The 11,075-nt window shown below is 48.1% G+C and overlaps 1 protein-coding gene and 1 long non-coding RNA gene across 2 annotated transcripts; one reads left to right on the forward strand and one right to left on the reverse strand.

The window, feature by feature from the left end:
- The first annotated feature begins 1,412 nt into the window (after positions 1 to 1,412).
- LOC106999554 (uncharacterized) lies at positions 1,413 to 5,583 on the forward strand. Its single transcript, XR_013396510.1, has 3 exons — positions 1,413 to 1,549; positions 1,660 to 1,724; positions 5,451 to 5,583. It is a non-coding gene; the product is annotated as an uncharacterized LOC106999554 (long non-coding RNA).
- Positions 5,198 to 10,231, reverse strand: LOC701220 (alpha-1-antitrypsin-related protein). Its single transcript, XM_001098235.5, has 4 exons — positions 9,579 to 10,231; positions 7,884 to 8,154; positions 6,349 to 6,496; positions 5,198 to 5,507 (listed from the first exon to the last, which is right to left on the reverse strand). The coding sequence occupies exons 1-4, from the start codon at positions 10,225 to 10,227 to the stop codon at positions 5,316 to 5,318; spliced, it is 1,260 nt and encodes a 419-aa protein (XP_001098235.5). The 5' UTR covers positions 10,228 to 10,231; the 3' UTR covers positions 5,198 to 5,315.
- Between the last annotated feature and the right edge of the window lie 844 nt (positions 10,232 to 11,075).

An 11,075-nucleotide genomic window follows, 5' to 3' on the forward strand; every position in this document is an offset into this window, starting at 1 on the left:
TCAAGACGATTTTGTTGCTCTAACATAGGTGACCAAAATCTTAGTTTTATATCTATCTATGTATCTCTATCTATCTATCTATCTATCTATCTATCTATCTATCTATCTATCTATATATCTATCTATCTATCATCTATCTATCCATCCATTTTATCAAAGCTCAATCTTTAGAAAGACTTATAATTTCTTTTTAATGGTAGCCAACTTGATTGCATACAAAATTCCTTTCATAAATTCATCCTTTAAAAACCTTTCGCGACCTGCACAGACCTTTGATGACACACTTAATAGTTTAGTTTTATCCTATACTTCCTCTTTTTTAAAAAATAGTCACTTTACTTTAGGACAAAAATTGATTTTTTTTCTTACTATTTTGAAAAGTTATTCTCTTCTCTTTTTAAAACTTTCTTACCAATAATGCATCTTTATACTTATAACTTTCTTCACATCTCTCTTCTACTTACCGGTTTCTTTCAACCCTGTTAATATTTCCTTTCCAAATTCATATTTAAAACAATCCTTAAATAACCTTTTTTCTCAATAAAGAGCATAGTTTTATGCCTGTCATAATTTTTCTCATCAAATACACATTTTACTTTTTTGTACATTTTGTATACAAAATTATATACATTAATTAAAAATTTAACTCTTAGTAACTTTATTTCTAATGAAAACCTAGAAAGCAAGAAATTTGGAACTGTCTGTTACATATCAATATTTCGTAGATGAGAACCATTTTGTAATTTTAGAAATCTGTTTTCCCTTAACATGATTTTTTACATATATTAATAGACCCAAATATATTTAATCTTTCTATAGAACTTAAGAAGCTAAGAACAAGCTTATATTTGTGTTCAGAAATTTATGTTTCAGTATTTTATCTTATTTGAAAATAACCCAGACATTTCATAAATATCTATTACTTGATTTAACATAACTTTAAGATTTAAAATTACCAACAAGATTTTTGAAACTATGAAGTTTATTTATAAGTGTTTATGTCATTTAAATTTACCTTATTTATTTTTTAATAATTATACCCAGATTCCTTATGAAAACTGATATATTAAACAAAGCCAGTTATTATTTCAAGCTATTTCTTTGTTAACCATTTTTATGGCCTATGAATATCAGGCATTCGTCTTCCAAGTTAGTACCTTGCAGATTAATTACCTGGGTATCTTGCCCAAAAACTGAGGATCCGTAACACCTTTGTTACAGATCCTCATAGCCAAGGATAGTTATCTCAAAACATTTATGTAATCCTCCATATTTTTCCTTTAAAAATCCTTGTCTTCCTTTACCTTTCTGAATATGCACATAGCTTATGATTGTATTCTCATTGCATTGCCCATTCCTGAATACACACCACTTGCTTTTAGAGACTCTCCGTCTTTGTGTGTTGTATAGGTTGGCATAACTGGATTCAGAAGTGGGACCTGAAGCAAGATCACCTTCAGTGGGCATCTGCGATTCTTGAGACTGGCGTTCAGTACTCACTTGAGCCCTCTGAACTCTGGTCTAAGGACTCACCAGGAGTCGCAGACTGGTGAGTCGTCTCTCAGGCAAAGCCTCCATTTTTGTAGAAGCTCTTTGACTTTACTTGAGATCTGATTCCAGTAAGGCCATCTTAAATAAAGAACCTCATATTCCTCCCAGGATGATAAGAGACTTTTTGGCATTTCTGACAAGCCTTTTCTGGTACAAAGACATTCATCTCTATGGTGAGTATACTCTTCTGGTTTCTATAGAACTTACATTCTGTGAGGCATGTCTTTTCGTGAATTCACTTTTGGTTAATTCTGCTTGCCTGATTTAAGGTTTTGTTTCATCTGCACACCTGGCTTAAAATTTGTGGGCAATCTGATTTTGGTCTCATTTTGGTTTGGTTATGCACATATATAAATAATTTAGATCTTTTACTTTTTTCCCCCCTTGCTTGTTTCTGAACATCTTCCAAGAGCAAAAATTAACATTCTAAATGGTAAGCATGAGACAGCAAATTAAGTCATTCAGGCAGTTGCCACCATCTAAAACAAACTCCTGACATTACCTGGCAGGATTTACAGGACTTTCTTTGCTCTTGAGAGAGTAAAAGTAAATCAAATCTAATTCAGTTTGCATTTTATAAGGGTAAATATTATCAGTATTTGCTTTATGATTTTTGGGTTTTCTGCCTTCTTTAGAAAGGCCTTATCCACTTAAAAAATTAAGAAAATAAATCGCCTCATACTTTCTTCCAGAACATTGATATTTCTGTTTTAATATTTGATATACCCAGAGGTCTCAACACCGTTATTTACCCTGGACTTTATCCCTTAACTCCTGAGCTCATTGTGGTCCACAAGAATACAGATCCCAAAGCTTTCTCCTCATTGTGTGGCCTCCCCAATTTACCCTTTTGTTACTCATGTCCTCTTTATTTATCTCTCCTAAAAAACTCTAAACACTCAATTAAGTGTTCTGACCCACCTCCGGAAAGGTCTCTCTTTTGTCATTGCTGGCTCTATCTCTTAAATTTCCTCCTAGGAAATAACTACCTTTTATATCAGATGAGCTGTAGAGTTAGAGATACACGCCAGGGAAACAGTGAGGGCCCCAGTAGGTAAAGGATGGGGCCATGAACCCAGATAAGAGAGAGGGAGAAGGTGATGGAAAAGATCACCAGGTCATCTGAGGAGTTAATGAATACATATCTCCTTTTCAGGCCAGGAGTTCTAAACAAGAGATCAAAGGTAGAGTCCCCTTGGGATGGAAGGGTGGGGCCCAGAGAGCCGTGGGGAGAAGACATAGTGTCCTCTGGAATCTGGGTAACAAGCTCTGAGGGGCCAGAGCTAAAAGGACACTCTTTCCTCCTCTGAGACACTTAGGGTGGGGGGCACAAGGTCTTGGACTCTGGGGTTTCTCAGGCTGGAGTTTCGAAGGGGTTGCATAAGAAAGAAGAAGCCTGAGGCAGTGGGGCCTGTTGCAGAGCTGGGCGGCATCCCCAAGGCTGAGTCCTTCCTGGCTCTGCAGGTGGAGACACAGGTGAACACCAGGACACCACAGGGAAGTCCCAGCCCGGGGAGGGCAGGAGAACGGGAAAATCACACCCGACTGAGCCCCGCCCCCCAGCTCTTACCCTCTGTAGGGGCCCACCCTGTGCTGGGCACTTTGTGAGAGATGCAATTCCATCCCACAACTCACTCTGCCCTGCAGGATCACCAAGGTTCAGACCCCTGGGTTCAGATCCTCACTCCGGCCAAGAGGAGTTAAAACTCTGTGTGCCTCAGTTTCCTTCTACATTAAGTGCAGACAATAATCCAGGCAGGGAGGCTCACGGTGCTCTCTCCAGTGTCAGCTCCAGAGGAGGCTGAGGGAGAACTCCTCACCCAGCGCAGCCTGTGGGTTCTGTAGAGAGGCTCGCTGCGCTGCCTTGCACACAGGCCACCCCCACGCACTCTCAGGGCTTCTCGTGCTCATGGGCCAGTCTCGGGGGGCGTGGGGATGCTCAGTGCCTGTGTCCAGGAACCCCCATTCCCAGAAATCAGCCTGGGGCTCCTCCAGCTCCTGTCAAGGTGTTTGTCTCCAGTGAGTCCGATCTCACCCGAGGGTCTCGCTGTTCTTCCCTGGATGGGCTCAGTCCAGCAGAACCAGCCTGCGCTGTTCCGCCATGTGGGAGTGTGGGAGGAAGGAAGCCCCGTGGCCGTCCAAGATCCGGGTTCCTCTCTCCTTGACACGCCCTCTGAGAAGTGAGGAGAGGAGTCAAGGAATTCGTACACGCTAGGGGCCTGGAACCATGCCCGACCCTTGGAAGATGCCCAGTAATTGCCAGCTGCCTGAAGTCACCAGGCTTGTGTCTACCAAGACCCTGGCCTGGGAATCTCTCACCAGGAGCTGGAATCCTCGCTGCTCTGGCTCCATAGCCCATTTGTGTGGGCACTTAGGGTGGTGACACCAGCTGCCAAGCGCCACCTGAGGGCTCCTGGGTGTGACTGGGAAGGACTGGTTCTCTCCACCCCAGTGAGGGGTCCTTGTTTCAGGATAAAGAGAGTTAGACCCCCTCATTCTCACTACATCTGCTTCAGTTTCATGTAACACACACAGTCACAGACACACACCGACTCAGAGACACACAATCACAGAAACACACACACACACAGACGCACTCACAGCCGCAGACACATCTTCAGTCTAGATAGAAACACCTAGACACATAGACACATCTAGACTCAGACACACACTCACACAAACAGAGAAACATCGCACACACAGCCTCACCCACAACCACCTACAAGCACACAGGAACACCTAGGGACCCTGACACACATAGACTCAGACACACAGACACACAGACTTAGACTCACATTGACTCAGGGACACACAGACACACAAACGCACAGACACACACATACATATCCACAGCCATATGCAGACACACACAAAGACAGAAATACCTAGACACACAGACACAAACACACACACTCACAGACACTGACACACAGACACACATGGTCACACACACAGAGACACATGCACACAGACATACGCACACAGACACACACACACAGACATACCCACGCAACCACACACATACACACAGACAGATGCACACACAGAGAGACGCACATACACAGACACACAGACACACACAGAGACCCACACATAGACACAAACAGACATACCCAGAGACACACACACACAGAGACACACCCACGCAGCCACACACACACACAGACACACACAAACACACACACGGTGGAGCCCCTCTCACTCTGGGCCACATGGACGCCACCAAAGGCTGCACATATGGCTTCCCCGACCCCTGGGTTAGGGCCTGGCGGGGAGGGAAGGTGTGGCAGTGGCCCCGCCGACGCCTCTGACAGCCTGCTTTGCACTCACAGGGTGGGGGCGTTCTCTCCTCATGCTGCCTGTGAGAACAGGAGGCTCAGCAATGTGGCTTCTCTGGGTCCCACAGTGCCACAGCGTTCTCCTAGCACTCATGCCCAGGCCTGGCTCTCTCCGGGTGACCCAAACTTGGCGGCCACTCCTGGTAGCCCCTTGCTCTTCCATAAGCTCCCAGGTCCAGGCCCTTAAACTGAGGATTCAGCCCCCTCCATCCTGGCCCAGCACGTGCCTGCCCAGCCAGGTGCTCCATGAACACAGTTGAGGGGGACCTGGAGTCCACACACGGCCTCAGCGCACAAAGGGAGACTCAGAAACAACAGGGGAGGGGTTTGCAATCACACGCAGGCAGGGGGCAGGTCAGCCTTTCTTTAATGTCATCCAGGGAGGAGGCCAGGGATGGAGGGGAGGGGCTGAGGAGTGACAGGCAGTTATTTTTGGGTGGGATTCACCACTTTTCCAATGAAGAGCAGAAAGTTGGTGATGTCATCCTTGATGATGACCAGGAAGGGCCGGTTGAACATGATTGTCTGATACTTAGACCAGGCCTTCTCTTCCAAATGGAGGGTTCCGGTGGCTTCGGTCCCTTTCTCATCAACTGTCAGCACAGCCACATGCACAGCCTGGAGCGGAGAGAAGCAGAGATACATTCCGAGGCTGAGCTTTGCCCCAGCCCAGGCCTGGAGCAACGCCCATGTGGACAGCCGTATCCTGGGAGGTGAGGCACTCACTCCAGCCTTTCTCCACTCGGGTGGTCCTGACCCTCCACGTCCTCTCCCTCCCTGTCACACAGGCCTTGCTCCCTATCAAGGCTCTGGGTGATGGGGCTGGCTCCCCGCTGTCCACCTTCCCTACAAGTGCCTCTCCCCTGCTCAGGATGCACCCCCAACTCCCCGCTGCACGTCTGCTTCCAGGGCTCTCTCCTTTCTAGTACCCAGCTTTAAGCTCCTTGGGGACGTGGACTCTAACAGTGACCTTCACGGTGCCCAGACCCCGAAATAACGCAGCCATTCACGGAACTGCAGTTGCTCTTTGGTCACCTTTAGTTTTCCTAAATTAGTGTCATCTTTTGCTCAAATCACTCATTGGTTCAGGCTTGGTGATGCACCAAAAACTCCAAATCTCACAGATGAGAGGGGCCAAAAAGGCTTTCAAAATGACTGAGCCTAAGCTTTTTTGTATCAATACGGATAAATTAAGGCCCAGAACTAGAAGGTCCTGGGCAAAGGATCAGTGACACAATAGCAGGCGAGGCCCTGAAAGTGCCAGCTGCACAGGAGGCACCTCCCCAGCTCCGCCGTCGGGCCGTGGCCCGTCTCAGTGAATCTCGGGCATCCTCAGGGCTCAGCCTGGGTCTTCCTTTGTGTCTCTTAGCCCCTTCCTCAGCCTCAGGATGGAGCTGTGACTGCCACACAATCTGCCAGCTGACACCAGGGGACCACACGGTCTTCTGGGTGACCTCACCTTGGACAGCTTCAGGGGTGCCTCCTGACTGGCTCCAGAGAGGTCGGCCTCGTTGCTGAAGATCTTGATGATGCCCAGATTCCTGAGGACTCTCTTGAGTTCATAGGTTCCAGAAACGGACAGTTTGGGGAAATGTAGACTGACAGACCTGCCATGCAGGAAAGAGAATCAAGGCATGGAGCAGCATTTCTCCTGTTCTTCTGGAACCCACCACAGTACCAGGGCTTTCTTTCCTGACTGTTTCTACCACTTAGTGCCGTGTCCTCACCCATATCAAGATCAGAAGTCAGAGGGAGAGGATCAGAGAAAATAACTATTGAATACTATGCGTAGTACCTGGGTGACGAAATAATCTACACAACAAACCCCCAGGGTTTACCTATATAACAAACCTGCACATGGACCCCTGAACCTAAAAGAAAAATTTAAAAAAATAAAATAAAGCAATCGGAAGTTGACCTTGGTTTGTTTTTCTTTGAGCTCCTCTATACCCAGAATCAAAGAATGTTAATACCAAACTAATCATCTTGTTAAGGCAGTTTGAAATGCCACCTCCGTTGAGAAGCCCTCCAGGCAGATTCTAGGTGTCCTGGAAGCGTGTCTCATCCTGTAGTGTTGGGTCACCTGGCCCCCAGCCTGGAACATCCCCAGGGCCTCACACCCAGGGGAACATGGGGCTGGCAGCAGTACCCAGTGACATCCATTCAAGGTATGATAGAAGACTGACCACACCAGGCTGAGTGTTCCCCTCTTGTTTTCCATGGGGAGACAGAGCCGCCCCGGGCAGGGTCTGGTGTGAGCGGGTAGCCTGGCTCTGGGCTCTGATCCGTTACCCTCTCAGCCTCCTTGTTCTTTCTCAACCCCTGGAGCAGGGACCTCAGGAGGCGTTTGCATGGGACAGAGAAATTCCAGCCTCCATACTTACTATGAACCTGAGACCTTTCGTATTTTCATCTTGGTTTTACAGTGTAAAAATAAAAATAAACCAGATCAAGAGGACATGGGCATAATTACGAATGCACAGATACACTAATGTGTGGCTTATGCTCAAGTATCATTTACTACAGGGCACCCAATCTAACAGCACCGATAAAGTGACAGAGAAACTCAAGCCTTCTGCTAACGTGCCCTGGCTGTTCCAATTCCGACCCTTGCTTTTCTGGGCCTAGCCACACAGGCTCTTCCCCCATCCCCACAGGGACAGTCTACCCTTGAACTCCACGCTCCCCTGCTGCCTTTGCCAGGAAGCCCATCTGTTCCTTCTTGGTTCTGCCAGAATGTGTGGTGGTGCTGCTGTCCCTGCCCTGGGCACTGGATATTGGGAAGGGAGAGCGTCCACGCTGGAGTGACAAGACCTTTACCTCCTCATGGACCATGGATGGCGCTACCTGAACTCAGTGGTGGCCTCTGTCGGCTGCAGTAGCTGTGACCCAGGGATGTGGGGTCCACCCTCCCCAGCCCTCTGGCCAGTCCTGATGGGCCTCACTCCTGACATGGCTCAAAGGTCTGAGCTCAGCCCCTGCACTGGAAATCACCTTATGTCAAAGGCTCTCTGGATATTTTCAAGGTGGCTGTAGGTCAGTTTCTCTTCCAAGTGCCACATCTTCTTTGGGTCGGGCAGGATGAAGAAGGCAGTGGCGTTCCCCACATAGTGCTGTGTCAGCACCCAGCTGGATAACTCCTTGTCCCGGTGGATCTCAAATCTGCCCAGGTGGTTTATCATAGGCACTTTGATGATGGTCTTATCATCCACATGGAAGCCCTCTATCGTAATGCGCTCAGCCTTGAATTTATCTTTCCATTTGCCTGGGAAGAAGAAGGAAGGTGGGCATCACCCAGGTATGTGATAAAAGGGTGGAAGTGTGTGAATGAAAGGAACCCTGAGCCCGTTTGACGAGACACTTCCCTCTGCTTCACCTTCATCCTCTGTAAAATGGGATTCAAATGAAACTATCCGGCTGCTGGAGAGCTTTTGTGAGAATCACCTGAAGATAAAGAAGAATCCAGAGTTTCTAAGCAGCATTTACATTTGACTCTGTTTATCCTATAGTGGCTTGGGAATGGTTAATGAAAGTTAATGAGGAAAACCGGAACTCCTTATGCCTTGCCACCTCTGACTGGAGGCTTCCTGTCTCATGCAGAGGGCTGGCTCCCTCGAGATACGAGGACACATTCTGCTTAGTACTCCTGAGGCCTTTCCCTGGAGCGGCAGGGGAAACGCAGGTGCCTAGGCAGCCTCCCCTCTGCCATACCAAGAGAGCTTCACCATCGAGGCATGCCCAGTGGGCAGGCGCCTCAGGGACCCCTGATCCCAGCTTTCTCATTGGACAGAAGGAGGAGACTGGGGCTGGAGAGGGACCGGGGCCTGCCCTAAGCCACAGCAGAGCCAGGACCTCAGTTGTGCTGACTGCAGCCTGGCTGCTCTCCACTGCCCTCCTTTGCCTCAAGAGCAAGGGAGCCTCAGAGTGGAGGAAGCAGCCCCTGGCCCTGCCTCCCACCTCCCCTCCCCTGTGCTGTTTTCCTGGAACAGTGGGAGCTGGCTTAGAATGCCCTGGGGCCCCCAGGACCCGGACATTTTAACCCTTCAGGGGTAGGAAGGCAGCCTGAGATACAGAAGAGTCTATCACCTGCTGTATGCCACACACTGTCCCCACGGTCTTTGTCACTTGTTTAATCCTTAAAACAACCTGACAGCAAGGATGCTATTTTGTCCATGCTAAGATGGGAAATTAGCACCTCAGAGAGGTAGAATGCATTGTCCTTTATCAAAAGCTAGTAAGTGGTAGAGGCAGGGTTTGAACCCCAATATTTTAGACCACAAAGCTGACGCTGCTTCTGGGATACTAGAGCCGTCTAAAGTATGTTTCCATGGAACTATCCCTTTATGCATGTGCTACAAAACATTTTTCTGGCTTTAGCATGTGGGAAGCATTTCATATTCTGTCCCCTACCTGTTAGGGATTTCCAATGAGTATTAGGACAATAAAGGCTCTGACAAGGTCTGTAGGGAAGATGATGGTTTGGCTGTCTTGAACTCATCATTCTTCAATCTTATTTGATCATGGAAAGTATTTTACTGTTCGTGTTTGGAAAATTGCAGAATCCATGTTAAATGCCCTGCCCTGCCATATCTCATAGTACGTTGTCTAGGAAAGCTTAAGAACTAGTAGTTTGAGAATATGTTTGGATTATTTCAGTGGAACGGGCTTGGGCAGGTGGTGCCACCTTACCGTGAAAGGAAATGTAATCCACCAGGGCAAGACTTGTGTTTTTTTTCAGATGTTTGACCAAATCCACTATTTTTCTTCCAGTTCTCTTCTCCACATAGTTGTTGATCTGCTCCTTGGCCTCCTCCGTGTCCCTGAAGTTGATGGAGGAGGCTTCTGAGTGGTACAGTTTCTTGATATCCTCCAAAAACGTGTCCACTAGCTTCACACTCTTGTTGACAAACAGGCTACTGCCGGTGGTCAGCTGGAGCCGGGTGTCTGGCCTAGCTTGGAGAACTTGCTGGAAGCATTCGTGGATCTTGGCCTCAGGCGTCTCCGTGAGATTGAAATTCAGGCCTTCCAGGATCTCCGTGCGAGTGTCAGCCTTAGTCCCCAGGGAGAGCATTACAAAGGCCATAGCCACGCTCGTTGGGGCGACTAAGATATTGCTGGTTTGTGATAGATCAGCCAGCTCTTTGTACAAATCAAAGGCGAGGTCGATGATATTATAGGAGATCTTCCGGCAAGCAGGGTCCTCCCAGTCCCCTTGATCATGGTGGGATGTATTCGTCTTCTGGGCAGCATCTTCCTGGGGATCCTCAGCCAGGGAGCTGGGGACCAGGTAGCACAGGCCTGCCAGCACGAGGACACCCCATGAGACAGAGAATGGCATTGTCCTGCAAGACAGAGACAGAAGGCCAGGCCCCAAGTCAGGGCACAGGATGACTCCCAGTGACGAGGGACTGACATCGTGTGAATGCAACCATGAATTATTAAACATCCACCATGCGCCCAGCCCGTTGCAAGCACTTTCCTACATCATCATCATTGAAAGAATCAGAAAGATAGCAAGCATGTACAAGGTGCTTAGCATATGCCAAGAACTGTTCTAAGCACACACGTGTGTTAACTCATTGCTTTCTTGTAACAATCCTGTGAGGTGGTAATGCTACTATCCTCCTTTTACAGATGAGGAAACCAAAGCCCAGAGAGGTTAGGCTCATGCCCAAGGTCAGCAAACAGGAAAAGCCAGCATCCCTCAGCTTGGCCAGCTGGGTCTTGAGTCCTTGCTCTCTGCAGCTCCACTTAACTCTGTAATGACCTTGAGGTGCAAGTGCCACAGCCCCATTTTGTTTTATTTCATATTATTTCATTTTTTGGAGGCAGAGTCTAGCTCTGTCACCCAGGCTGGAGTGCAGTGGCATGACCTCGGCTCACTGAAACCTCCGCCTCCCGAGTTCAAGCGTTTCTCCTGCCTCGGTCTCCCGAGTAGCGGGGATTATAGGTGTGCACACCATGCCAGGCTAATTTTTTGTATTTTAATGGAGACAGGGTTTCGTCATGTTGCCCAGGCTGGTCTCAAACTCCTGAACTCAAGTGATCCTCCCTACTTGGCCTCCCAAAATGCTGGGATTAGAGGCATGAGCCACGGCGTCCAGCCCCCATTTTAGAAAAGAGGAAACGGGGGCACAGGAAGCATAAGGAACTTGCCCAGGGTTACTAAGGAAGTGGGTTAAGTCA

This window comes from Macaca mulatta, chromosome 7 (genome assembly GCF_049350105.2).
Source record: "Macaca mulatta isolate MMU2019108-1 chromosome 7, T2T-MMU8v2.0, whole genome shotgun sequence".
Lineage (NCBI taxonomy): Eukaryota > Metazoa > Chordata > Mammalia > Primates > Cercopithecidae > Macaca > Macaca mulatta.

What these genes read in the sequence shown, in the direction of transcription:
- LOC701220 (XM_001098235.5), bottom strand. Translation starts at nt 10,227, where the DNA reads ATGCCATTCTCTGTCTCATGGGGTGTCCTCGTGCTGGCAGGCCTGTGC. An exon ending in GGATTACATTTCCTTTCACG is followed by an intron (nt 8,155 to 9,578) that starts GTAAGGTGGCAC and finishes TCTTCTTCCCAG; the next exon opens with GCAAATGGAAAGATAAATTC. An exon ending in CACCCCTGAAGCTGTCCAAG is followed by an intron (nt 5,508 to 6,348) that starts GTGAGGTCACCC and finishes TCTCCGCTCCAG; the next exon opens with GCTGTGCATGTGGCTGTGCT.